This window comes from Mustela lutreola, chromosome 9 (assembly GCF_030435805.1).
Source record: "Mustela lutreola isolate mMusLut2 chromosome 9, mMusLut2.pri, whole genome shotgun sequence".
Lineage (NCBI taxonomy): Eukaryota > Metazoa > Chordata > Mammalia > Carnivora > Mustelidae > Mustela > Mustela lutreola.
This window is the reverse complement of record NC_081298.1, coordinates 78,613,462-78,641,324: the sequence shown is the minus strand read 5'-3', so window position 1 is coordinate 78,641,324 and position 27,863 is coordinate 78,613,462. Positions and strand designations below refer to the sequence as shown.

At 45.7% G+C, this 27,863-nt stretch overlaps 1 protein-coding gene across 5 annotated transcripts in view; it reads right to left on the bottom strand.

Annotated features, from left to right (window-relative positions):
* SPTBN1 (spectrin beta, non-erythrocytic 1) overlaps positions 1 to 27,863 on the bottom strand; it is a 195,302-nt gene that overhangs the window by 23,331 nt on the left and 144,108 nt on the right. For all 5 annotated transcript variants that reach the window (XM_059187673.1, XM_059187669.1, XM_059187670.1 and 2 more), the window contains 17 exons: positions 27,032 to 27,144; positions 26,047 to 26,234; positions 24,896 to 25,013; positions 23,585 to 23,743; positions 22,617 to 22,919; positions 20,709 to 20,862; positions 19,173 to 20,043; positions 18,939 to 19,076; positions 17,353 to 18,109; positions 16,247 to 16,449; positions 10,983 to 11,073; positions 6,040 to 6,186; positions 4,713 to 4,976; positions 3,065 to 3,289; positions 2,509 to 2,598; positions 2,129 to 2,410; positions 1,164 to 1,294 (listed from right to left, as the gene is read on the bottom strand). In XM_059187673.1, coding sequence (XP_059043656.1) covers positions 1,164 to 1,294; positions 2,129 to 2,410; positions 2,509 to 2,598; positions 3,065 to 3,289; positions 4,713 to 4,976; positions 6,040 to 6,186; positions 10,983 to 11,073; positions 16,247 to 16,449; positions 17,353 to 18,109; positions 18,939 to 19,076; positions 19,173 to 20,043; positions 20,709 to 20,862; positions 22,617 to 22,919; positions 23,585 to 23,743; positions 24,896 to 25,013; positions 26,047 to 26,234; positions 27,032 to 27,144 — 4,234 coding nt within the window. The remainder of the gene's footprint in view (positions 1 to 1,163; positions 1,295 to 2,128; positions 2,411 to 2,508; positions 2,599 to 3,064; positions 3,290 to 4,712; positions 4,977 to 6,039; positions 6,187 to 10,982; positions 11,074 to 16,246; positions 16,450 to 17,352; positions 18,110 to 18,938; positions 19,077 to 19,172; positions 20,044 to 20,708; positions 20,863 to 22,616; positions 22,920 to 23,584; positions 23,744 to 24,895; positions 25,014 to 26,046; positions 26,235 to 27,031; positions 27,145 to 27,863) is intronic.

The following is a 27,863-nucleotide window of genomic DNA, read 5'->3' as shown; positions in this document are numbered from 1 at the left end:
AGGACCTTTAATGCCATGTTTTCTTCAGGGAAAAAACAAATGAGGTGGAAATGCTACCTTGTTACATAAAATTTCTTGAAGGAAACTTCCAGCTCACCTATTTAGCCTAAAAAATAAAACTCTGCAATTTGACCTTGAGTAATTTTAGAGCCAACATGTAAACAGAACACAATCATTAAGGCTGAAGGCCATCCTGACTTTGATGAGCGAGGGAGGGAGGAGAAACCCCAATTCTCTGCACTGCTGGCTCTAGAAGTCAGGATTTCCTTTGACGTTAAAAGTTAATGTGAAACCCAGGAGCCATCTTCCATTTTCCAGAGCCATGAGGTCAAAAGGCCAAATGCTATCCCTGTCTGGCACACATCTCCACCTTCTCTGGGGTGTGTGCTCTTTCCCTCCACTCCTATCAAGTGGGTCCTGGGAGTGCTGCAACCCCTCCTTCCACTTCTCCCCAGGACTGTCTTGTAATAAGAAACCAAAGAGACAAGGACTTCTTGCTTTCCTGGGAATCCTATCATGAATACATGAAGGACGCCCTACACCAACAAGGCCACTGACTGCATCTTCAACTTGCCTTTGGCTGATGCACAAAGCCGATTCTTTTCCTGAGTTATAAAAGGCAGTTATACAGCAAGCCCCAGGTAACTGCCTTAGGCTGAACTAATATGTGAGCACTGTATAAGGCGGGGAAGTACCAAACACACACCCCTCCTCTTCTTTATTCCCAAGGTGCTCCATGGACTTGGTATGTGAGAAACTGCTATCCTCTTGCTCCTACTATTTTATAGGTCTGTGCATTCCTGCCTACCACTCCTCCTAAAACTAATCCTCACTTAACTAAAAACTGGATGACTTTCAACCCAAGGACAGGTTTTGATAACCCGTCTCTGTGCAAGAAAATCTGTACTTTTCATTAACACCATTTTTCAAGAGGGCCTTGGCTCATAGAAGATATTTAACCCATAAGAGGAATTCCCTAACGTAAGAGTTCATCCTTACGGTTCAGCACAGGCTTACAGGGTCTATTTTACAGACACTTCCCGAAGATCTACATCACCAGTTACTCGAGATGGATGCTGCCATTTCCATTTGCATGGGTCAGAGGAACAGACCCTCACACTGGGAGGAAGTGAGAGGTCAGTTTCATCGTGAACACTACTCACCTTTCAGGATGGCTGTCAGCCACCAGGGCCCGGCTGGTCTTGGAGAGCTGATGTACAGTCTCTGCATAGTCCTCCACAGCTTGTTCCAGAATCTGGTGCTTCTTTAACATGGAGACAGCACTCTGCTCATCCTGCAAAGAGGGGGAAGGTCACAACCACAGTCATCCCCTTTGACCAACACCATCATCAAGCAGGACAAGCTGATTTCACGAAGGGCAGAAGGACTGTCAGAAAGAACAAAACCGCAAGTCTAATATGGGCAGTGCAACACTGAAGCCTTTCAGGAGGATTAACGTGGGAGGCTCTGCGCAAGAGGAACACAAGGATTGTGCGGAATGAGATGTCTCTGAGGTACAGGCTAAAGCCTGGGAAACCAATTGTGCCATGGCTGGCTAAGGCTCCTCACAGCCTAACATATACAGAGATGACAGCATCCTGCAATCCTAAGGACTTTTAAAGGGTCTCAAAAGCATCTTATGAAGTTTAGGTAACTCTATTACGTAAAGAGAGCAAAGGACTCTGGCAAATATCTATTAAAAAAGGGGGGGGTGCATGGGTGGCTCAGTGGGTTGGGCTGCTGCCTTCGGCTCGGGTGGTGGTCCCAGGGTCCTAGGATTGAGTCCCGCATTGGGCTCTCTGCTTCGGTGGGGAGCCTGCTCTCCCCCCAACCCCACCTACTTGTGCTCTCTTTCCGTCAAATAAATAAATAAATAAAAATCTTAAAGGGGGGAAAAAAAAAAAAAAAAGGGATAAACCTGGTCTTAATGACATACCGGGAGAGCTCAGACAGGAAGCTTCTGGTTGGGGGAAACAGCTAGATTCCAGTCACCTCAAGCCACCATGGTGTGCCCCATAACACTTGAAGGCAATGATGACATGTTCCACGAAGACGCAGCCACCAACAGAAAATAAGCTTGGGGTGGGAATCTGAGGCTCTCTGGGGCAGGGCTGGAAACCTCTCTCACCTTAGCCTTCTCCTCAGACATCATGTACAGCTCCTGCTCGCTCATCCAGGCCTCCGCCTCGGCCGCGTCAAAGTAGTACTGCTGGGCCCTGTGTGCCTCCTCAAGCCGCCTGTGGCGCTTCTCGGTCTCCTCAATGAGGAGGCCCCACAGCTCCTTGAGGTCAGCGAGCCTTCGCCGGATGGCCTCAGCATTGAGGCTGCTGCTGTCGGTGACAATGTTTTGGCTCCTCTCAAAGATGTCATCGATGCGAGGCTGGTGTCCCTGGATCTCTTTCTGGAGGGTCTGTGGGAGTGGGGGAAACAGGGCTCTCTCACATTCTCTACCCTGTCATCTGGAGCAATTATTCATCAGACTGAGCTAGCTGAAGCAGAAATGCTTACCTGGTTTTTCTTGATTAACAGCTGCACAGTCTGGAGGTTGTGGCCGTGATCGGTGGAAGTTGCCAAAGGCATCCTCTCTCCAACCCACAGCTGGAAAGAATTGTAAACTGAGGTGGTCAGGACTGCTCAGAAAGAACAAACGTATGATGCAAACAAGTGCAACAGAGGATCAGCAGGGTGGCTAGCCGGGAGAGAAGGTGTGTGCGATCCCACTGCCAAGGGCTGCCTGAGTAGACTGGCCTTCTCCCCCATTACAAGGCGAGGGCTAGTCTTTTAGACAATACTTCATCCTCACCGCTGGACTCGCTGTTGAGTCCTCACTCTTAATTTATTTTTGAAACTACTATTCTAGGGGCATTAAAACCCTAGAACATCTTTAGAAAATCAAAGAAAACAATGGAGTTGCATTTTGTGTAAATACATAAAAGCATGGGTTTCGACAGTCTCGCTCACCAATGCAGTACAAAGTGAGTCTAATGAAGTGAGCACATGGCTGAAGGCAGGGAAAGGGAGCAGGCCTATGGAGAGGCCCCTTGTGCGGAGAAGGTCTACTTACAATCTCGTCCTCCACATCCCTGTTGAACTGATGGATCTCTTTGGAGGCCAGCAGGTTATGCTTTCTCTCATTCAAGGGCTCCAGAAGTTCCATGAACTTGGTCTGCACAGTGAGGCGCTTGCTGTCTACCTCGTCAGTGCTCTTCCCCTCCTGACTCAGGGCCTGGGCCTGGCTCTGAAGCTCCTCGATCTCCTTCTTCCGCACCTCCATTTGGTTCTCCAGCATCTGAGGGGAGAAAACATCAAGTTTGTCACACCAGAGACATGGGCGACACACAATCCTATAAAAATGTTTTGGGCACTGGCCAAAACGGAAGACTGAGTCTAAATTTATATAATGGAGAGTCTCAGAAAGGATTCTTAACAACTATCAAACTGCCAATTAATTCCTTTCCAGGACTTTCTTTTTCTTTTTAAGTAGGCTCCACGCTCAGCATGGTACCCAACACAGGGCTTAAACTCCTGACCCTGAAATCAACACTTGGATGCTTTACTGACTGAGCCACCCAGGCATCCCTTTTTCCAGGATTTTTAAAGTAGAAACAATATTCAGGTTCATTCAGGAACTTAGAAAGTAACAAAAGAAACCAGAATTAATTACAGGGAAAGGAAAGTCTTCATCTGCTTGTTTAGAAGCCATAACAATGATGGAAACCCATATTACCATCAGGAAAAAAGTAACATTTTCAAGTTCCAGTTCTTTTAGGCAAAGAAAATAGTTAATGTTCCCACCTTCTCTCAATTTCTTCAATTAAAATCCTGATTATTTTTTTAATACCAAATAATGAGGAGAAAACATGCTAATTGCTTCTTTACAGGAGGAAAATGAGTGAAATTGAAACCAGGGGAGGGGGTTCCTCATTTGGGAAACATCATACAGGCAACAGCACGTACTGATTGCTGAGAAACAGGAGGTCAAATCTAGGAATAAATGGACTCCTTTCTTATGTAGGAAAGTCAACAGCCATGAGAACAAAACTCCTTAATGCATAGTAATGTAGCCAGGTAACCATGCCACTTAGCAAAATGGTGGGTATCACTTTGAAGAAAAGGGCCTCAGCACTTGGTTCTAAGTACAACTGTGGGGGCCAAGACTTGGCCACACATCGCAAACCCAGCCAGGGAAGCCACTGGAAATTCTGCCACCACCCTGCTTTCTCAACTTCGTGGAAGCTGTTCTCTCGAAATTTGAAGTAAATTCATTTGCCTTTAGGATGCACTACCATGATGTCCCCAAAACAAGTAATAAATTTCTTTTATTATCTAAAAAGTACCATGACCAACAAAGATAACTAACATGTATGTACCTACTAGACATTACACAGCAAAGTATGCCAACCTTTGTGTGCCCTACTTTCCCTCGTGTAAATTGCAGAAATTAATGAAGTGAGTATTTACTCAGCTGTTAATGATATCTATCAACTAAGATGATGACAATAAAAGAAAGTATTCCCATGAACAGACACCCAATACTTCTAATATTATGTCTTTCCACTTGATTCTAGCAATGTCCCACGTTGCTGCTAGGACAAACACACCCTCCACACAGAAGACAGGTGGTTGAGAACATGGTGGGCAACTTAGGACAATGAAGATGACGTCAACAAAGCAGAAAAAGGCCCAAGTATGTGACCGCCTTGTCCACTTACCTGTTGCTTTTTAAGCAGGATGTTGACGCTGGTCAGGTCTTTGCCATAGTCGTCAGACTGAATCTGACTCTCCAGGCCATGCAGCCATTTGTCTAGATCTGCACAGCTCTGGGTAAAAAGTTCAGCCTTGTTTGCATCAAAGAGCCGCTGGGCCTTGGTCTGGGTGGTGGATTCAAGGACTTCCCACATGTTATGTAAACCAGTGAGTTTCTCTTTCACCACAGCTTCCGTCTCTGGCTTTTCTGAAATGAGCTGCATGCCTTCCTGGAAAACATAAATAAATACAGTTTGCTAGGGAACAAAGGTCACTGTGAAAATTAACCTTAAGGTATTTAAGCTGGGATCTACCTATTCATTCAACATACAGAGCCTTTCCACATAGGCTACCACTGACTAAAATGGACAAGGGCCTAGTCTATGTACACGACATGGCTTTCAAGAGTCCAGCAAGAAATGACCATGGCATGACGAAACAGTTTCATCTGGGGCAGCAGGGAAGTGCTCATGACGTCAGATTTCATCTTCTCCACTTGGCCCCCTAAGCCCCTAACATGTTACTTTAACCATTAAGAGTCTGAAACAAGGGGCACCTCAGTGGCTGCCTTTAGCTCTGGTCATGACCCCAGGGTCCTGGGATTGAGTCCTGCATTGGGCTCCCTGTTCGGCAGGGAGTCTCCTCCCTCTCCCTCTGTTGCTCCCCATCCTTGTGAGCTCTCTCAAATAAATAAAATCTTAAAAAGTCTGAAACAATATAAAGTATGAGAAAGAGAAGAGGGGAGGTGGGAAACTTCACTTTCATGTTCAGTTATGCTGCACAGAATTTCCCTGTGCCAAAATAACACATTTTAAGTTATTATAGTGCCTGGTCACCCCCCCCCCCCCAAAAAAAAAAAAAGAGAGAGAGAGAAAACTCAAAATAAGTAGTATTTCTAAATTCTGTGCAAATCATCAGTCTCTTACAGTCCAGGACACATGACAGGATCAAGATAGTGGGGACTCTGTCCAGGCGGCTGGCAGGCCATCCTCCACAGCAGGTGAGAAACAAAACAGAAACCGAACTACCAGTACTCACTAAAAGACAAATCAAGCCTTCCGCACCATACCTGGTTGGGTTTCAGCTTTTCTCCCTTCTCCCCAGTCAAAGTCAGGAATCCTTAAGTGGGAGAGTGACTGCTCCTTACTATGTTAACACTTCTGCATGGGATCAGACAGGACTCAAAATGCAAGAGACTGTGCTATATAGAGTAGCTCACTTCCACCAGGGTCACTTTCATGCTATGGCCACACCACAGCAACAGGAGCCTCATCAAACACATTAATTTCTCACCTTCTCAATTTTGTCAAGCCATTCTTTGTTGGATGCAAGTTCTGCCATAAATGCTTGATGTTTTAACCATTTACTGTGTAGATTTCTGGCTTCATCATAAGACATGTCTTGGGCGGTGAGCATCTTTTCATTGATCCAGAGAGATAGCTAGGAAAACAAAAATCAGAATGTTTTCAGAGATTGTGATCACAGACATCAGACTTTTTTCTGCCTGGGAAGAGTGGTGTTATGTTGTACAATGCATACTGCACGTTTCCATGTCAACAGACAATGAAATATTTACTTTACGACTCTGACCCGTCATGACAGGTTATCTCCATTGTGCAGATGTACCTAAGCCTTGCTCCAAAGTATGTATCTAACATTAAATCCAGAAGTACAAAAGCTCTCTGAGCCAGCTTTCAAAGTGTTTGGCACACATAACCAGGCTTCCCCCCCAGGGGCTTGTGTTTAAAATTCTGCTTTAACAAGTCCAAGTCACAATCTTCTTTCTCTTCCAAACACTTGTGCCAGCTATACCATGTTAATCATGATTAACTGCCTTTTACTCTGTTCGGTAATCTTCTTATTCTTTAAGTTTTTCTATTATATATATATATATAAAAAAGACCAAACACAAAACCCCCACTCTGTTATCCCCCTTCCCTTCCCAGCATATCTATGGGAATGCTACAAAGCATAAATAACTTGCTCACTGTGGGGGTAAGGCAACAACGATGCCCTCTTTAAGTTTCCTTCAAAGTTTGAGTCACCTTCACCTCTTTTTCTATAGCCTCTACTTCTCTAAAGAGCCTTCCATTCAGACCAAGAACACTCACCAGGACTTGATTCTGAGACCCAACATGTCTCCTTGGATCTAAACTCTGCAAAGGCTCACAAAGCCTGCCAGCTGCTGACAGATCTGAGAAGGGAGTTCTCTCATGAGGCCGAGGGTGGGAGTCAGCCCAGCCCCAGGCCCTGGACACACTTCCCTTGCTGGCTTTCATCCCAATTTACTCGGCTCCTTACTGCCTGTAGTTGGCCATGCCAGGTCCTGATTCCTACCCTGTACACAGTACTAACCCGGGAAGAGCTTTTTGTTTCTCCCCTAGGAGAAAGATACACAGAGGAATGCACGATCAGCTCTGAATCAAAGGTCTTCAGAGACCAAGTCCCTTTCTCCAGTGTGACCACGAGAAGCCCAGTTTTTACACCAGTCGCTGCCATAACAAATTTGCACCCCAAACCCTCCATGGTCCAATCTCCAACGTTTAGAAATGGCACAGAGGGGGCGCCTGGGTGGCTCAGTGGGTTAAAGCCTCTGTCTTTGGCTCAGGTCTTGATCTCAGGGTCCTGGGATCCAGCCCCACATCGGGCTCTCTGCTCAGCGGGGAGCCTGCTTCTCACCCTCCTCTGCCTGCCTCTCTGCCTACTTGTGATCTCTCTCTGTCAAATAAATAAAATCTTTTTTAAACAAAAAAGAAAAAAGAAAAAAGAAATGGCACAGAGAAACAAGAGAACCTTCCCTCACAGGACCAACATTTTTAAGGCCATTCACTCACACTTGGGGCTGCTGCTAGGAAAGTCTTCCCCATAAATTTGTTTAAACAAAACAAAGCCTATTCTTTGAAAACAATGTCAAGGAGGGTGATGCAGGTCACAGGAGCATCTCTGGCTCTGAATATGGGCAAATCCCCAGGCATCATGTCTACCTTTCTCAGCATATTCACCCACCATGCAGGAGGGGTTGAGGTAGAAGATCTTGTTGTCATTCTTTATGGAGGTGACAAATCAGTAAATCTTACACAGTTCTTTGTAAGCTAGGACCAGAGATTAATTACATAACAGTTGAGACACTAATTTCCTACTTTAAAAGAATAATTTTTTTTCCAGTTATCTGGGTAGCTAAAATCTGAATTACTATGGCCATTCACCCAGTCCAAGGGGAAAAGAGGTACAGACACACAGATTAAACACAACAGAAGGCATTTATCCAAAGTGCAAAGGACATTCACATATTTTTGCTATTCATAACCACCTACCCAGAGAGATAAAAAAAAAAAAAAAAAAAAAAAAAGCTACATAAAAACCAGAGGCTTATAAACAAATCTGCTGTTTGCTGAACACATCGTCCTACAGATAAAGCACCCTGCGCTACAGCACAATGAAATGGAGCGATGGAACTTGCTAGTTCATCAGCCCTACATCAGCAGTCTGCTGTCTGAACCACAGTTATTATTTGTGGGCATTTGCAAAGGTCATTTAAGAATATACTCATTCTCTGCAGAAAAGAATATTGTGCAGATTGGAAAAGGATAGGAAAAATGCTTTGATCACTGACTCAAGCTCAGAGCAAAGCAATGGAATTCGCTATCCCATGGGCCGCCCAAGTCTAGTAATACTGCCCTTCTAAAAAAACCCTTCAGTTTCTGAGTGCAGTTTCCTTATAGTGTGAGGGAATAAAACAGAAAAGCCAATAACTTCTAAATCACTTTTCAGGAATTCACACTGAAGTACCACTACAAAAACCATGATGTGCTTTTTATCCCCATCTATAACTGGGAACAGGGGGGCCTCTGCAGTAAATGTCCCCATCCAGGCAGTGGTTACTGGGAGTGGCAACAAAGGCGTATCTCACAACCTGTGTCTGCTCTAGCCAAGGCACCCAAGGGGAAGGAACTGTGGAGACAACTTGGATTCCCTCCCAACTCTGGACAACACTCACAGCCAGCAATGGTCCTAAACTGACCTCTGGGTGTTCTGAGTTTCTCAAAACCTAACAGGTAGATTTTCAAATGCAAAGCTGGTCCATATACAAACTCCACTCTCAGAGATCCTGGCTTATAAGGTACTTCTTAATTTTTTTTAGACAAAGAGTGGGGGAGAGGAGGATCAGAATGAGAGGGAGACTCTTAAGCAGAATCTGTGCCCAGTGTGGAGCCCGACTGGGGACACAGTCTCATGACCTTGAAATCATGACCTGAGCTGAAATCAAGAGTTGGACGCTTAAAGAGTGTATATATTTTGATGAGGCTGAATGATGTAGAGCTCACAGCCAGAGACTACCACATTACCTCCTCTTTGCTCACACTTCCATACCAAGGGTCTGGAGCCTCCAAACCTGACCTACATCCCACAGAAACTCTACATGCTGATGTGGGAGAGATGGCACCCCCCAGCAGATCCTACAGTTGGAACTAACTTTTAATGTTAAGAAAAGAACAGTCACAGAGACCTGCAGGTCATTCCCAAGATGTACCAGGCCAGCCAAAACCTTCCTGCACATTTGAGGGGAAATCATGGAAGGACTGAGTCCTCAAGGCAAGCCCAAAAGTCATTGGTGCATGGTAGGGACTCAACTCCTTAAAACCAAGGGTGCTAATTTGGAACAAGTAGTAACGAAGATCTAATGACATAGTAAAACGATTTCCTCTGATTCCGCTATGAAGGACCATCAATTTAAATCCACTTACTTTTCCCACATATTTCTTTTTTTTTTTTAATAAAGATTTATTTATTCAACAGATAGAGATGACAACTAGGCAGGGAGGCAGGCAGAGAGAGAAAAAGGGAAGCAGGCTCCCCGACAAGGAGAGAGCCTGATGCGGAGCTTGATCCCAGGACCCTGGGATCATGACCTCGGCCAAAGGCAGAGGCTTTAATAATACCTCTTTAAATGAGCATCTGATCCAAATGGGTTATTAATGCTCAGTGTCACATGAAGAGGCACTCCGGTCTGCAGCCTGTCTGGCTCCAGGCAAATCCCCCACCGATCTAGATTCATCAGCATGGCACAGAAAGCTGACAGACCCTAACCTACAGAGCTCAAGGGCTTTCCTTCTGAAGCTTTAGCTGCTGGGGCATACTGCAAGATTCACAGTAAGACAGCAGATGAATGGACATGAAGGATCACTTGTCACACACGATCTAACATGCCTTCGGTCAGGGCCACATTTCTTCTAACATGCAGCCATGTGTTTGCAGGCAAAGTGTTGTGATTTCAGTCATGTTCTTCGCACACAACCTAATGCTGTCCCCACACCCACCAAGGGCTCTCCCCCAAGGTCCATGCAGCTTCATTTGGATATTCTTCATCCCGTTTCTGCCTCCGAGGGGATTTAACCCAAGAAACCAGAGACAACGTCTCACTGTTGTTCTCTGGCAGACAGAAAAATGCGATGCGCTCATGAAGTCATGAATATGTGAAGGCAGCCAGATGCTTCTCTCCAACTAGCTTGCAGAAGGACTGCATTTTTCTGGCTAACTTTAGTTTTCCAAGTTTGTTCATGCACGTATCAGGGGAGCAAGAAATAGTATGAGAATCATCAGATTAATACCACATGTTAAAACTCGGGAGTCTGAAATCAGAATTGTTGCTCTTGGCATGTTAGACACGTGTGCATGGAACCTGAAAGATGGGTATTTCAAGGTCTTCAGTGAGTAAGAAACTCAGACTGTATTTTTAAAATCTTTGCTTCTTACCTGGGTAGTCCGTTCCTGTTCCTCTTAGGTCTTTCCTTCTTACTTACAAGATGATATTAAATGCATTTAGATTAAACATTCTAGGGTGTCACACTGTCTTTGACAATGGAAATGTTCTAGATCTGCATTGTCCAATATGGCAGCTGCTAATCACAGTTGGCTATTGAGCACTTAAAATACACCCAGTATGATGGAAGCACTATATTCTGAATTCTATTTAATTTTAATTAATTTAAAATTAAATAGCCACATATTGTTAGGGTGCACCATAACGAACAGAATTCCTGACTCTTCTAGATTAGAAGAGTCTATTTACTCTAAGTGGTAGCCTGCAGGCTCGAGAGCGGACAAGCTACCATACTGGCTCAGCCAGAAATGAATTTCTGGGCCTCAAGTAATTTTATGATCCCAAGCGCTCTTCTGCCAAATGCTCTCACTCTCCTTAGAAAGAAAGAAGGGAGAGGGGCTGAGGGGAAACATACCTCCTGACAATCTTGCAGGAATTTTTGAAGATCCCTGTTGTCCTTCAATCTCATCAGAAGCTCACTGGCTGCCTCACGATTCTTCCGATGTCTGTTTTAACAATAATAAAATATAAATTTCAAAAAAGGAAACACAGAATCTTCCGAGACTGGATTTACAACTCAGTGTCTTTCCTGGGTTTCTACACAGGATAAAAGCAGTTTGCTTGTAGTTTGCATTATGTCAAAAAGGCAAGATAAGCAAGAGAATTTAGCATCCTCCAAATGAGTAAGCCACAGTACGAGAGACCAAAACACTTGTCTAAGCCACAAAACAGGCAAAGGATGGCCTCCAATAAGCCATATAAATCTAGTGCTTCCTAATCTGGTGTAGGGGAGAAAACCTGAGCACCTGCTGTGCACAAGTCCCCACAGGCAGCACTGCAGGAGAATGTGAAACTCATTTTCAAGAAACTGGGGTAACAATTTGTGGCTAAGAAAATACAGATAACCATATACCTGGCTTTAAATTAATGTCTCCTAGGTAAGTATTTCCCACCCTGAGAAAAACTCCCCTCAAACAACAATGAACCAAGAATGAAAATTTCGAGACCTATGAGATTCACTACCTACTAGATCCTACTCTTTATTAACGGATAAAGGTAATCAAGGTTGAATGAAGCTGAAGCACGAAACCTTAAGCAAAAATTCCTAAAAACTGGTAGGAGCTGCTAAGCTTGGGGAGTGACAAGGGAAATGGGGTGGTGGCTCCCTAGCTCAAATGCTGGACACACAGCTTCTCTGCACACACCATGGCGGTACCAGAACTCCAGAGCAAACTTCCTTCCTGCGCCCAGTGGCGTAGGTTCTCCACCAGAGAGAATGAAGACCAGCTATGGGAATGCCGGGAGAGCCGTGAGAAGGGTGGCCTTGACGCAGTTATTCTGCACCGGGGAGGGACTACGCCGCACTGAGAGCCGCGCGTGCAGCACTGCCCAAACGCAGTCTCTCCCATATTCCCAAGGAACCTAAGCCAGCCAGCCAGCCAGCCACCTAAGTAAGGGCTGTTAACTGGGGCAGGTGAAAAGGTTGGGTTTTCATTCTGAGTCTCCAAGCAATTTCCTGCGGCCCCAGGCAAGGTCTCTCTTGTTGGGTCCCCTTGGGGGAATAAGGAAGAATACAAATTCAATTCTCCATGATGCCATGAGTGGCTCAGGGAACACTGGCTGCTGACAGACCTTTAAGCACCTTCCCCAGAAGTTGAGAGGCAACATGGAGGCAACATGGTAGGAAAGGAATAAATGAAACAAATGGGATCGGGAGGGAGACAAACCGTAAGAGACTTAATCTTACAATACAAACTGAGGGTTGCCAGCAGGGAGCGGGGTAGGGAGAGGGTTGTTGGATTATGGACACTGGGGAGGGTATGTGCTATGGTGAGTGCTGTGAAGTATATAAACCTGGTGAATCACAGACCTGTACCCCTGGGACTAGTAATACATTATATGCTAATAAAAATAAAAAAAAAATTAAAAAACAAAAAACAAAACAAAAAAAACCCACCTTCCTCAGAGGATCAAGAGCAACTTTACAGAGATGCTGTGGGCAACACAGGCCCTCAGGGAATGCTGGCGAAACAACTGACCGTGGCAACACAGCAGACATCATCCACCCAGGAACATCTGCCCAGGGAACCAGAGGGAATGCTCTCTGCTCCTATAGGGTGCCAGTGACTACAGGGCAACTGGAATAATATGAGTGGAAACAATACCGCCAGCTATATGCCAGATACGCAAAATGACTTCTGATTTTTCTTTTTAGTTGAAAGGGGTTTAATAGCTTCAAGAAAAGGGACCTTAGTACTTTTATATCACTTAGGTAAGATGCAAAAATAGAAAAGTATTTCTTAAATAATGTTAAATGACAAGAGTATATGCATGATCAGTGGTATAAAACCCCAAGGCACAAATCAGAAAGCAGAAACTAAAACGTGCCAGGGATAAGATGAAAGGCTGCAGCTTCTCCCCCCACATTTTTAACATTCTATTTCTTTTATAACAATAAAAAATAATGGCCAAAGCCTCTTTACTTTGATACTCTTTCTCAGATACCAAAAATTTGAAAAAAAACTTAAAATACTTTTGATGAATTTGGGCTAAAGGAATTACTGTTTAAAAATATGAGTGGGGAAGGAATGTCCAAAAAAAGTTTAAGTTCCCAAACCTCAAATTCCAGTCACTGTTTGTAGGGGGTTATAAGAAGATAAAGCCCATCTTTAGGTGGAAGGTAATTTGGAGTCAGGCACAAAAATGCAGGAGGTTCTGCCTTTGGTCAAGGTCTTGAGTAAGAGACCCAGGTTTCTTCCATGGTGCCACAGCCAAGTGCTCCGAAGGTGAGGAGGAATCAGAAACTGACAGCCACAACAGGACATGCACCCTTGAAGCTCAGGGCAATGGTGGAAATCAAAATAATTCAAACACTGTCCGAGAAGTCTTACCACACATAAACACAACCAGACAGAATCCTGAATGGAACTGGATTCTGTAGCTGAATGTATATTCAAGTCTCAGACATGCCCAACAGATTTCTGGCTGGGCAGTCTCTCAATTCTAGTGGGACCAGGAAGAAAGGAAAGCCTGAATGGTGACTTGGGGCCCCATGTCCAAATCACATAGATCTCCAAGAGGTCATGATGATGGCATCTGAGGGGTACGCTCTGCGGAATGAAAAACAGCTATAGTGGCAGCATGACACTTGTTGCTGACTCAGAAAAAAGCGAGTGTGGCTTCACTGTTCACCAGCGGCAACCAATGGCGTCTGAGGAAGGACTTTCAAGTTGGATCATGGATTTAATTATTGGGAAGGACCTTCTAAAACTTGGCCATAGTTTCCTACAGTCCTTAGGGTGCTCTTTGTTTGGGGCAAGGTTAAATCTGTTGTATTTACTTCCACTTCTCACCTTCTACCCCTACAGTAAGACTGAGAAGCTCCTTCATCCTCTGAGGCAGACGCTAGCTCTAGCTCTGGTTCTTGTAAAAAGTAAAGCACCACAGGTGCCTGAATGAAACAGATGGATAATACAAAAGCCTTTTCCCCGGGTGAGACAGGGTCTAGCCTTACGAAGCCGGATCCTGGCTCCTTGCTCTCCCAGGACTATATGGAGGCTGGAACTCCCTATGAGCCAGAAAGCTTACTCATTTGCACCCCCTGGGCCGGGCTTGGACGCAGGCTCCTTTCCACCCAGGCACGAGCACTTTAAAGGTCACTTGCACCCCACCCCCATCTGTCAAGAGCCAGGGTCTTTGTTCTAGTATTTTTTCATTTCAACAAACTCAGTGGTAATCAACAAGATTTCCAGAACATAAGCACATTATAATGATCCTGTGTTTTATGAATACAGCTTTATAAGAGCATCACAATGTTTCTGGACAGGGGGTTAGACCTTAAGATTCAAAGATTTACTCAGCTTGTGCCCCTACAGCACCGAGAACTCACATATTTGTGTATTTTGATAATGGACAAGATTCCTCTGGGGTGAGTTTCTGATCATGAGACCTCTGGCGGATATGAAAGTGAAACCAGAATTCAGTGAACACAACTGGGGAAAATGCAGTTGTCCTGAAAAGCAAAGCCCTCCTCCCCACCCCCCTTCTTTCTTCTGTTTATGGACAGTACGATCCATTTCATCTTAAGACAGAAATCCTAAGGAGACTCTGGAACCCCAGGAGCCCCGACTCTGAGTCAAGAGCAAAAGGAAGGTTAAACCACAACTGAGGGCTGCTGAAATGCTCTCTCCTATCCGGGAGTCTCCAGTCTTGACAATATCACCTGCTTCCCAAAACCCCTCACAGCTGCAGCACCAGGGGACATACAAACACATGCAGGAAAGCTCAAGGGGGCTGCACGCCTGCCTAGAAACACGTGTCCCTATAACTGCCAAGTCCGCTCTCAGGAAACCAGCTGGATGCATCCACCACAGAGGAGCAGGACGTGTTGTATTTACAAAATAACTTGAGATTTAACATTAGGAAGAAAGAAAATTCTTTTTCTCTAAGTTAACAATACCCTGCCTAATCTTTGTTTTTTACACTCACTCAAGGGTTTAGTGAATTCTTTTGCAATTGTTTGAAGAGCAACAGATACAAAATGATAATACATGTTATGCCCTATTCCACAGGAGCACCCCTCCAAGACATGGCTGAGGTTCTGAATCAGTGAAAAAGACAGACTTGGAAGTGCTATAGCCAAACAGTCTTCAGAGGGAGGAGTAATTCCCCCTTTCACTCCATAGCATAAAAAGTTCATATGGTGTAGGATCCCACGAGACCCTCTTGGGTATGATACGCAAGGAAACGTTCTCAGCAAGTTCTTCCTTTCCACAGCCCTTGAAAGCCGGAATGGAAGCCTGTTTCTCAATTACATCAGTCTCACAATGAGCCCTTAAATCCTGCCCAAACTGGAGCACAGAAGATTGGGGGGGAGGGGGCGGGACAAGGACACGACACGACAGAGGCCAGAGACTGACCCAGATAGGCTAAACTGGATGCAACTGGTCAGATCAGACCCGCCTTTCCTGGTGCATCCAAACCTTGATCTACCCTGACCTCCCACTTTAGTTACAAACAGAATACAATGGCCTTCAGTCGGGGAGAAAATCCTAACTGCAAATAAATGAGTAAACAAAACTCAAAGAAGAGTATCAAATCTTGGAGATGCCTTGGCAGAAGAGGAAAGGGGTTTCTTCCCTCACCATAAAAAAATCCTATTAGGGCATTATCCAAGCCAATTTTCTGAGAAGGGCCTGATAATATTCCTTTGGGGCTCTGCTATGTACTTCGGACAAGCAAACCTTGGCGTCCCTCCCTACTCACTCTTGGAAGACTTCGGAGAAGTCTAGTTCGCATGAAGGTAAACGTGGACTCAGCTAGGGAGCCATGCTGAGGGCTAGGGGCCCATCATGTGATAGGCTACACACACATCAACTCTCGCAGGGCACAGCTTATATCTGATTGCTAACTGGCATCATGGCTCTTACAAAGCTTTGATTAGGTATTGGCTTGGCTTCTCAGGTTTTCTTTTCTTTGGTGAGCACCTCTACATGCCTGACCATGACAACCACATTTCTAGGCAGCCATGTGTTGCCAAGTGATTTAAATTTTACCAGCTGTCCAGACCCTGACCACTGGGAAAGTTATACCCACAGTCCCAACGACTTGGGACTAAATCTTCAGAAGCTTGGGAGTCTCAGGGTGCCAGACTCCCTCAGGAGCCCCAGGGTGCCATACCTGTCATCGATGGAGTCCACCTTCTCCTGAATGCGATCAGAGTTGATGTTCCCATCGCTCACCAGCCTCCGGCCCGTCTCCACAACAGCGTTGATCTTCTCCTCATTGGCGTCCATGGTGGTCATGAAGTCCTCTTGTTTTTTAATAGCTGCTTCAGCTCCTTCCAAGGTGGTGGGCATTTCAGTGTGGGCCAAAACATACTCCTTTTTCCAAGAGAGAGAACCAAAATCACAGCAGGATGAAAAACTATGAAATACAACTCGTTTTCAGAATAACAAAAGCACTCTTCCCTAGTCCTAAATTTCCATGCAACACATACTTTATAACACTTGCTCCACTATACTTAATCTACTGAATCAGAGAAAACAAAAGGTCCAGAGGAAAAAACAACTAGTGAGACCCCATAAGGAATGAAATTTCCTTCAGTAGTTCAATGGCTAAATTTTTTCCCAAAGTACGTGAGGAAACCAAGCAGTGCTTTATGCATCAGCCACCAGGGTCCCCTTATGTGCCCACCACCTAGTGGCAACATACTCTTCAAACTCTCTCTTGAAAAGAAATGAACAACCCTGATTACTGGCCACCATCTTCAGCCATTTTCTTTCTCTAGTTTTTGCCTTGTGTCATTGGGAGAATTACTGACTCTTCAAGAGCAAGAGCCACTTAGTTCCCCCATCAAAAAAAAAAAAAAAAAAAAAAAAGAAGGAAAGAAAAGAAGAAAGAAAAGGAAAAACAAACAAATAACAAACAAACCAAAAAATCCCCTAGTGCACTTGTCAATTCATCTCAAACTGGATTACTGCCTTACAGAATATTGCCAATCTAATGCAATACTATGAGGACATGCTATGAACACAAGAGAGCCTCGAAAGCGGCTGAAACAGAATGCTACTGTGCAGGGCAAGACACTCCCGCAGGAGCCTTCAGCTCCCATCCCCTACTTTGGGATGGGTTTCAATGCCTTGGAAGTCTGGGGTGTAAAGCCCCTCAATTATCCCGTTTTCACACAGGATTGCTCTGGACCAGCAGCCTGGGTAGAAAGTTCCAAAGGACAAGCAGGACCTGCTCTCCCAGGAAGGAAAGCAAAGGAACTTGAGGAGCAGTACCTGGTTGTTAAGGAAGGCCTCGGCCTGCTTCGTGTCCCTAAGAAACTGCTGGTAGGCATGTGACTGGGAAAGGAGATTCTGCCTGTTCTCCCACATTTTGTGGAGCTCATTCCACCCAGTGTCCAGGGCCTGCAGCCGCTGCCGCAGAAACATGTACTGGGCGTCGGTCTGTCCCTGGGTGACCATCTCGCCCATGTCCCTCATCTTCTGGTAGTCCTCCTCGTAGTTATCAATCTCGTTTTTGATGTTCTCGTGCTGTGTGAGGAGTTTCTCTGCCTCGGTCAGGGTGTTGGGCATGTCCTCAGAGGCGATGGCCGTCTGGGTCCGGGAGAGCCAGGACTGGAAGTCGTCCAGGTCCCGCAGGAACTGCTGCAGCTTGCTGGCCTCTCCCAGGGAGGCCTCGCGGTTTTTCAGGGTGGTCTTCATCTCCTCCCACACGTCGCTGATCTCGGCCAGCCGAGACAGGATGGCCTGAGCCTGGTCGGGGTGCTCGGACTCGAGTTTCTCGGCCTCTTTCTGCAGGTCGCTCAGCTTTGCCTCGATGGCCACGAGGTCCCGCTCCATGCCGGTCAACTTGCGCTGCAGGGCCATGACGCCGGCCAGATCGTTGCCCAGGTCCTGGGTGGATTCGATGACCTTGGTCTTCTCTCGAATCCAGGATTTGGTTTCATTGCACTCAAGGTGGTAGTTCTGTATGCTCAGGGCAGAGAGAAGAGCGTCCTTCTTCCTGTCCACCAGCTCTCGGAACTGACTCCACCTATGGGCACAAAGGCACAGAGAGAACCACGTCAGAGATGGGCTGACAGCTCATGGCTCCATGGTGACATTAACAGTCAAGGTCAAAGCTATCATTTTTTCTCTCCCCCTATGCTATGAGAACAAATGCTTTTTGGAAAATCATCTCACTCAGTACATGTACCCCAAATTATCGAAACAACTCAAAGATGTGATATAATCTGGAAAAAGCCTGACACGAAGAGGCACTTGTTCAAGGAGTTCCAGGGTGGACAGCACATCTGTACCCCAGAGTTGGTTACTTTCTGTAACTCCATTTCTGCTACATGCTTTTTACTTTATCTCTGAACTACACCTAATGAACATTTTCCAAACCCAAACATGCCTGACAGTCCCCTTCAGAACCAAGGCTACCACAACCTACTCAAATGTGTTTATTCAACAGAAAGATAACATCAGGACAAAGGTCTAACTTGATAACCAGGACTTCTACTCCCTAAGTACGTCTAAAATATGCTAAAATTATGTTCCAGAAATCATCTCAAAAGAGACAATAGCAGTATCACCATGATGCCCTGGTCCTCCACGCTGGGCACAGGTCTCACACTAACACCTTAACTTCTGATGTGGGGACAGGCAGGCAGGTGCCAGGCTACCTTGAATGACATCACCCTAAAGGACACTTCTTGCAAAACCAGGCTGTGTTGAAAGGCAGATGCCAATGCTGTGACATCAGGGCCATCTTATCAGTGACCCCGTCTGGGAAATTCCTGACAGCAAGGCTCACCAGTGACCTCGCCCTCCCTGGTCCAGCACACAGGGAGCCAGCCTGGTGCAGACTGCACGCTCACCTCGTGTTGAGTTTGTCCTGCTGGGCTTTGATTTCCTTCTCACTTGGGTGGCCACTGTGCATGAGCTGCCGTGCAATCTGGTTCACCACGGCAACCCGGGAAGCCTGGTTGTTCATTTCCGGTTCGAGGCTCTCGAATCTGGAAAACAATTCAACAGGGTACTCAGATGCTGGGTCCTGGGTGGTAGCGAGGGGACGCTGGTGGCCCTGTAGCAAGGACAGCGCTCCCACTCACCTGTGCTGGATGACCTCCAGGTCCTCCAGCTTCTCTGGGATCTGCATGTTGTTGAGCCACTGCTCCTTCTCGTCGATCCAGAGCTCACAGGCATCAGCCTCACTGAACATCTTGTACAAGGCCAGTGTGTCTTGCAGTGCCTGCTTCCTCAGCCGTGTCAGCTCAGCCACCTCCTTGTACCGCTCCTCAATGCCTGACAGCCTGCCCCTCACGTCTGGAGACTCGGCATGCTCCTGGGGCAGGGCACCGGCCTGCTCGTGCAGCGTGTCGATGGTGGGCCTGTAGTTGGCGATCTCCTCCGCCACGTCCTTGTGCTTCTTGACCAGAGACTGTGTGGAGTACTCGTCGTGGCCCACATCGTTGCTGGAGACAATCTTGAGGATGTCCAGCATCCAAGCGTCGATGTCGTCGGCATCCGCCTGGAACTGGTGCAGGAGCGAGGCCTCCTCTAGGCGCTTCTTGCGAATGGCCGAGAGCTGCTCCAGGTTGGCCCACTGCTCCCGGATGTACTGGATCCTCTCTCGGATCTTCTCTGACCCGAAGTGCTCCTCCGCAATCATGTCTTCACCTTCTTTGATGGCTTGCTCGAAGTGGCCGCTGCGGCCGCTCATCTCATCCTCGAACGCCCGGTGCTTGCTGAGCAGCCGCATGACGCTGGTCAGGTCCTTCCCATAATCGTCCGAGGACAGGATCTTCTCCTTCTCCCGTATCCAGCCCTCCTCTTCCGCCATCTCCCAGAAGAACTTCCAGAGGCGGCGGGACTCTTCCAGACGGGCCCGGCGCTCAGCTGCCAGCTGGCAGAGTTCTTGGTAACAGAATTCCATGTGGGCCACGCGATCGCGGATCACCTGAGGGTCGCAGGGCTTGTAACCTATTTAATGCATGGAAGGAATGTGGAAGTCGGAGAGTTAAAGCACAGGCCCCTGCCCATTTGAAGTAGTGAGTTATGCCCGTTTTCTCACCACTAGATTACCAGCTTCACTCTCAGTGCAGAGCCATGTGATAAGGCAATGGAGAACCTCCCAGGGCCTTGCCTGGAGGTAGGTAGTGTTATTTTTTGACCCAAGGGCAAAGTGATCATTCATGAACCAAAAAAAAGTATATACATTGTAAGAAAAAGGTCAGCTGCATTTAACTGTTTCTCAAATATAAAAAACACAACAAAATCCTTCCAAGATCCTTTAAACAAAGAAACATAACCACCAGAAGTGAAAGCCAAGAGATGTTTGAGTAGCCACACCACGGTGCTGATATGCATCGAGTGTGGTCTAGGCAAAGTTTGACTGCTGAATACCGCCACTCAAAACCAAGCAGTACTGGAGTACTTAATGGAAATACATGTCCACTTCAGAAAAGCTGACCGAGGTAAGTATCCAGAAGGCTACCCTCCTGCATCTCATGTACCCACCACAAACCTACTGGGAACCTACAACGGTACAGGAATGTCAAAAACCCCAATGGCACAGACAACTTAGCTACTTCTACAGAGATGGCCATGGTGGTGGGGAAGTAAGGCCTACCACAGTCCATTCTTACCTTCCCCGTCTGTTGCAAACTTCTGGGCAGAAGCATTGACACCTCTCACCCGCTCTGCCTGGATGCCAATGTCCGCTTCAACCAGGGCGTGCTTCTGTAACAGGTCTTCCACGCCAAGCAAGTGTTTGCCATAGTCTTGAGACAGTAATAGCACCTGTGCACCAGAGAAAACAGAGGGCCCATCTGTGCAGACAACCTTAACTTCAGTGTCTTGTACTCTGTGGACAAGCTGAGAGCCAGCCACCCTCCCTGCATCTCTAGGGGAGCAGAACAACAAGCAAATCGAACAAAACAAAAAACAAACCTGAAAGCCTGCATCAGGAGAGACACAATAAAGTGAAGATTATCTACCCTGGAATAAACAGGTCAAAAATACACTAAGAACAGAATAGAAAAAAAACGAATGAGGGCCAGCAGGACATGTTAACTGGGGCTCGAAGAAGAAACCGCCACAGCAACGATATTTCAGAAGAGAAGACAGAAACGCTGTAGTTATTTCAAAGTTAAAAGAAATCTCCCAGGAGTTGCTGACCCCCTCTGAGGATGTTTTCCTCAGCTAAAAGCTTATTGGTGTGCCTTGGTAATACTCACCTTGTCAATGGGAGAAGAATCTAGTTGAAAGCTTATAAACCACATCTCTAACCAAGTAAAAACAGGGTCAGGTGGCTTTCTGCTTAGGAGGGAGTCCACTAACACTTTCTTTTCTTCCTTCCATCAACCCAATTTGAGGGCCTCATCTGACTTCCTCTCCAGATGGAATGTGTACTTCACTCCTACTTCTAAGGGAAGTCTCTGGCCCAAAATATGAACTTTAATGTACAACATGATTTCTAAAATGAAAAGTGCCTCACTGCTAGATTTTATGAACATTTCTACTTTGAAAGGTCAACACAGACCATACTTGAGAACATCATAAAACTAGGACAATAAGAGGGCAAACTGATGGGACGAAGCGACCCCATCCCTCTGCCAGGAATGGCTCAAGAGGTTAAGCAAAAGACGAGGGCTTATATCCCAGGAAGAAATCCCTCACAGAAGGTCAAGCTTGGGAACGCAGCACGCTGAGATAAAGGGGCCTTCACTGTACTGTCTGCAAACTGCCCTGTTCTGTTCTAGCTTCGGAGCTAAATGACTTCCAGCTGGGGTCTACTTGACATGGATGAGCATTCTACCGCCTGTAACAGAGAACACAAACGGGCACAGGGATCTGGCACAATGGCAGGTCTCTTCCTGGGCAGAAGGAAAGCTTGGAAGTCTATGCTCAGGGCTCTTAATTAAGGAAGGGGAAGCACAAACTGGCAATGGCAGCCCTTTCCAGCCAGTCCCATCCTATGTGTACACCTATTACCACACTTTACCCTCGCTGTAACCGAATGAGGGAGGTGGTTAGAGCGATCCCAGATTAAAAACGAAGAAAGGAGGCTCAAGGAGACTGCATGCAACCAGCAATGACAATGTGAACACGGGTTCCCTGGTTCCCGACACACATTCCGCCCACACTGCCTACCCCTCTCCTCCCATCTGCCCACATTAGCTTCCTGGATTCCCCCCTCAACGAGCCACTCACACACAGATCAATGACATAGAAAGCTGGTTCAACCCTCAAGAGCTAAAAACACAGAAAATCTTAATTTGATTGATTCCCTATGGTGGAACAGATCTGAATTAAATTTAAATTACTGCGGCAGATCTCTAGCTATGGAACTGGTTTTCAATACAACTTTTTTACACCTTTTATCTCATTTAACTCCTGATCTAACAATCTTCCCACAGGTAATATGGCCCCCTTTGACTTTACAGAGTGGGCAGTGAGGGCACCCTGGATGCTGTGCAGTCAGCGGGGGGTGAGAGAGGAGGAAAGAGACGTCCCACTGGATCAGCTCTGGCCTCCTATCACTCAAGTTCTACCTTCATTTCGTCCATCCAGTCCATAATGTAGAGCATTTCCTGGAATATCTTTTGCAACCCCAGGTTCATCTCGAGACGCTGTCTCCGGGCCTTGAGCAATTCCAGTAGGTACTCCCAAAGCCGGATGACATTGTCTTTCCTTGCTGTGATGCGCTTGATGTCATGGTAGTTCTCTGCTTCGAGCTCCCTGGCCACGGCAACCACAGCCTGCACACGCTCCTCGTATGCGGCAATGTCTGTCTCAATGGCCTCATGCTTTTTCGTGGCGGCCTCAACTGCAGGAAGGTCAAAACCAAAGTTGTCCTACAGAGAAATGGGGGGAAAAAAACACACACACACAAAATTAAAAAGCCATCCAACTGGAACAAAGAAACAGAGGTTGAATCTCAGCACAATCTAGGACCACAGTGTGGTCCTAAAGCCACACTGACTTGAGCCCCGCCAGCTGCTGGTCTCTGCCTTCTATAGGACACTTAAAACTCCTCGCTAGAGCTCAGATGCCTTCCCCAAGGCAAATCAGCAAGTACTCGTCTTACAGAGGGGTGCAAGCTTCTATCTAGCACCTTATACTTCTGTGACTGGAGCAGGTGACAGTTTGTGTGAACACAAGAAGGGAAAGTCACTTTTTACTTCTTTCGTGACCGGTCCAACTGCCTTGAAGGATCAGATGGTCAAAGATGAAAGGTAAGAGAAACATCTAACATTACATAAATGTGAGCAGTTCACACTCACTCACTGGGTCTAAACAAACTCTGCTTGAGCTGCTTCCAAATTTATGAAAAGTCAGACAAACAGAAGACCAAGTACATAGAAATGATAAACATCCTCTTCATGGGAAGTGAGCAAGAGGACTCGAGTTACTTCAGAACAGCAGGTGTTGATAAGCAGCTGTCTTATGGCCCTCAAGGATGGTCTACGTTTCTAGATGACCCCGGGAGTGGGTCCCCGAACGAGGTCTAGAGCAGGACCTGAGACACCAGACGCTGGTTTTCGCTCAGCCAGGTCTCCCTCATAGCTGCCTTGCGGTCGAATCTGCGGGCGAGCTGTTCCAGTTTCTCCTGTCTGATGAGCTCGTTCCGCAGAGCCAGTTCTCGCTCATGTTCTGCTTTTTCCAGTCTTTCCCAGGCCTACAGAGGCAAAAGGAACAGTTCTCTGCAATGCTCAATGTACTTTCCTTGGCTACAGTCAACAGCTATGACTTCTCAGTAAGACCTGAGAACTTTGTAAAAGGGACATCCTATTTCCACCCTCACTGACTCTTAAGCCTTGAGAAAAACCGTTTTCTCTCAGTTTAGCCTCATGGGAACACTCTCTCCTGTCTATATCTAAGCCCTGTGTTATATTTGGAAAACAAAACAGTGTAGATAAGGAGCAATATAACTAAATTATAAATCTCTTACTTTGAGAGGAAACAAAGTAATTACCTTCAACAGATCTGATGATATATAAAAGATAAATGATTTCTCAGAAAGAAATCATATTACAAACTCTTAGTCATCCCATCCTGAGCCACTTTAAAAAAATTTTTTTTATTTTTAACATTTTATTTATTTAAGTAATCTTTATGCCCAATGTGGGGACCAAACTCATGACCCCAAGATTATGAGATGTACACTTTCTCCAACTAAGCCAACCAGGCACCCCACCCCACCTTTTTTTTGAGCTACCTGTTTTTTAATTCACACACCTGATCATTTTGTTCAAAATCTTCACCAAATGTGTCACAGTAAATTAATTTCTATGAAATATATCTTACATTTTAAAAATTCCACTTAAAATAATCTAATTGTGTAAAACTGACCACAGTTCTAGATTTTTCAAATTTCTATCTGGATACAATGGCCACTGTCAAATTCTGTAATTACAGACAAAACAGACCAAAATGGAAACTGTTGGACAGCCTCTCTGAGAGAAACAGCCAAAATCCTAAGCCCCAACGCCTAGAGATTCCAGATATATGAAATAAGGTTTCAGGTTCTTCCTCCTGCAACTTAAAGATGCTACAGTCGACTGCCTTAGACAGATGAGAGTAGCAAGGTAAAGAAAATAAGCCAAGACTGGTTTGATAAAATCTAACATTCCCTTCCAAAACTCTAATAGACCAACCCACCACAAGAATTTGCTTGACCTTCTGCAAAACCCGAGCCACTGCTGTCACTCCTCAGTTCAGCAGGCCAGGATGGACCCTTTCAGACTGCCCTCTCAGCAATCAAGACCTAGAACCTGAAGCTTACAGAGAAGGTCAAGGCCCCACACAGGACCAGGTGGATCAGCTTTACCTTGTTAATGTCAGAGATGAGCTTGCCCTCCCGGGGCATGTAGACCTTCTGATTGTTGGCCCTCATCTTGCTCTGAATAGTAAAAAGCAGCACTTCCAAGTTCCCCTTCTCAGTAAACCTAAGTACAGGGGAAAAAAAATATGTTTTCTGTTCCTTCAAGGGCAAAAATTCATTTGCTTTTGGAGGAAAAAACCTTTCAACGCAGCCATACAATTTTAAAAGCCATTTATCTCTGGTCTGATTTATGTGGAACTCATTATGGAGAAAACACAGTGCATTAGTTTTTTTGGGTATTATAGACCGCAAAATGCACCCAACTGTGAATTCTGGTGGGGTTGGCTGGTTGCTGCCACTGAGATTTATATTTGGGGAATCACAATACCGTGCTTTTACTAATCACTTCCTTCAAAGTTTAGACTATACATCCTGGACAATGGACTTCATTCAAAGAGCACAGCTGAATATATTCAGCAAGAATCACTTCAAATGACTACCTAGTGTAACTTTCAATGGATTTCAGAGACTGCAGAAAGGAATTCACAACTAAGCTGGGTTATAGAAAAAGGAAGAATAACTTTAGAACTCTAAGAAGGGGTAAGGTCTATAATCCTTATGTGACAATTACAATGTTCAAAAACAAGTCAAAAATCAGTTCGGGGGATAGCAAAAACTGATCTGGACAGACAGACACAAAACTATTTACTGTCTGCCTTTATTCAACATGTTGTAGTTACACACTTTGCTACAGACTTGCTAGTAGGCCTGACAATGGGCTACTGTCTCAAGCCCACTGTGAGTCTTACAATAAACTATATACAGGTACTCAGCTACTTCTCTAAAATCCAAAGTGTAAGGAATTCTGAAACACATTGGGCATAAGAGTTTGGGAAAAGGGGACCGGAGACCTGTACCACTTCTTAGGAGTCTCACGTATCAGTATCATGAGACCAGGGGCAGAAAATGCTCGGAAGGGCTCACAGAGGGCGTGGTTTGTAACAGAGCTCAGCCACTCAGGGTCAGATGAAAAGGAGTAAGACAGGCCCCTGGTAAGAGGCACTCATTAAAAGATGAGGTCAATGAAGTCAGAACAGGAGTCTGAGGCTGCCATCATCTCTCTCTGCAACTGGTAATGCATCCAATCTGCATCTTACTTGGGCGGTTTCTCCACAGTGCGGTAAGTGTTGAAGGCCTGAAGCTGTTGTTGAACCCCAACCAGAGAATTGGCAAATTTGCGATTGTTGAGGATAATGATGGTTTGTTCAATCCACTCCAGAAGGTCAGAGGCAAGTGACTCATACTTTTCAATCATTTTTTCTGTTTCAATAGCATTGTCAAGCACCTGTAAATGAGAGTGAGAAAAACAGAACAGTAAGATCATATTGCCAAGTATAGGAGACAGGATTATAACTCTATAGGAGCAGAGGCACACTTAATGACTGGCTCAGGAACAGTTCTAGGCTACTCTGGCCTAAGCATTTTAAACTCAAGGAACTGTGTGTTAATAGGCACTCAGACTGTAACTACTACTTGTAAGCAATGACAGCTTAACTGTAATTGGTTTGGTAACCTCCCAACCTCCAGGCAAAGGGTTTAAGATTCTGAAGGACTCCTGTGGCCTCAGCTCCAGAATTCCTAGAATAACAACAAGGGCTCTGTGTTGCTTGGTGCTGTCCCATGAATGCCCATGAATTTTCCACTCTTGCTGCAATGAGAAGACAGTATCACCTGGTCTGAGGTATTCAGGAATATATGGCAGGTGAACATTAGCCAAATGAAAACTAAAAAAGTGCAATAGTGGGGCCTTTTCAACTGAGTAAGTAGGATTTCACGCCCGTGACATCAGCCAACTTATCAGATTTCCAACACCCCATTTTCTGGTAAGGTTGAGGGGAGGAGAGTCTCTGGGTCTGAGAAGCTCCTCAAATCTCTCCCTAAATACTGTAGCTGCTGCTCCTACTTCCTGTCACTCCTAGGGATGAAGAGGCTTCTGCCTACATCCCTGCCTCTGGGGGTGCCCACCACAAACCGCTACCGGCTGAACTGATGAGTGCACGGGAGGAAAGGGGCTTGTTGGTGCTACATTAAGATGAGAACTTTAATCGTGTCTCACAACTTATAAAACTGGTGTGAACTCACCTTTCCAATTCGTTTTCCTTCAACAGCCAAGGCCTTCATCTTAGAGAAGTAGTGGTAATAGGTCACCACATAAGTGATAATGGACTTCTCATCAGGGTGGTCCACACTGATATCTGTAACCCAAAGAAGGTTTTGTTCAGTATTCTGCTCACAGCGCGACCACCCAGAACAACTGTTCAACACTGAAACAGGCCAGTGTTTATATTGGAGAACTCTGCCCTTGGTGTATTAATTTTAAGTCTGACGCAGATGGAACCATTTCATTGACTTTTATGATACGAATATTCATAAATACCTTCTACCAATGCAACAAAACATAAAAGTCTTAAGAGACATGATCCTTCCTCTCTAGGATCCCAAGCTACCAAGAAGAAAACTTCTAGAGAAAAATGAGGACCACGGTAAGAATTCAGGGAACATTCTTAGTGATGTGACTACTTGCCAGACCAGCAGGCTTATCTCCTTGCCTATGTCCACTCCCAAACTGGGCTTGGGCTTCTTGACTCCTCCTATCTGCTGATGCCACCAGACCCGCTTCCAGTCACTGAGTCTTTGGACATCCTTATCTTCTTGTTACCCGGTCTTCAGTTGGTCACCAAATCTGAGTCCAGATGATTCTATCCATGGAATCTTTATTGTCACTCATAGTTCAGACTCTCACGGTTGCATAAGCAGACTTGAAGCAAGAGCTTCCTCACTGGCTTTCCCTACTACCCAATTCACTTTATGCACAGCCCCTGGTTGATCTTCCAGAAGCATGGCTGCGAACACACTTTCTCCAAGCTCAAAATTACTCAAAAGTGCCCTACAATCTACAAAAATAAAGTCTAAG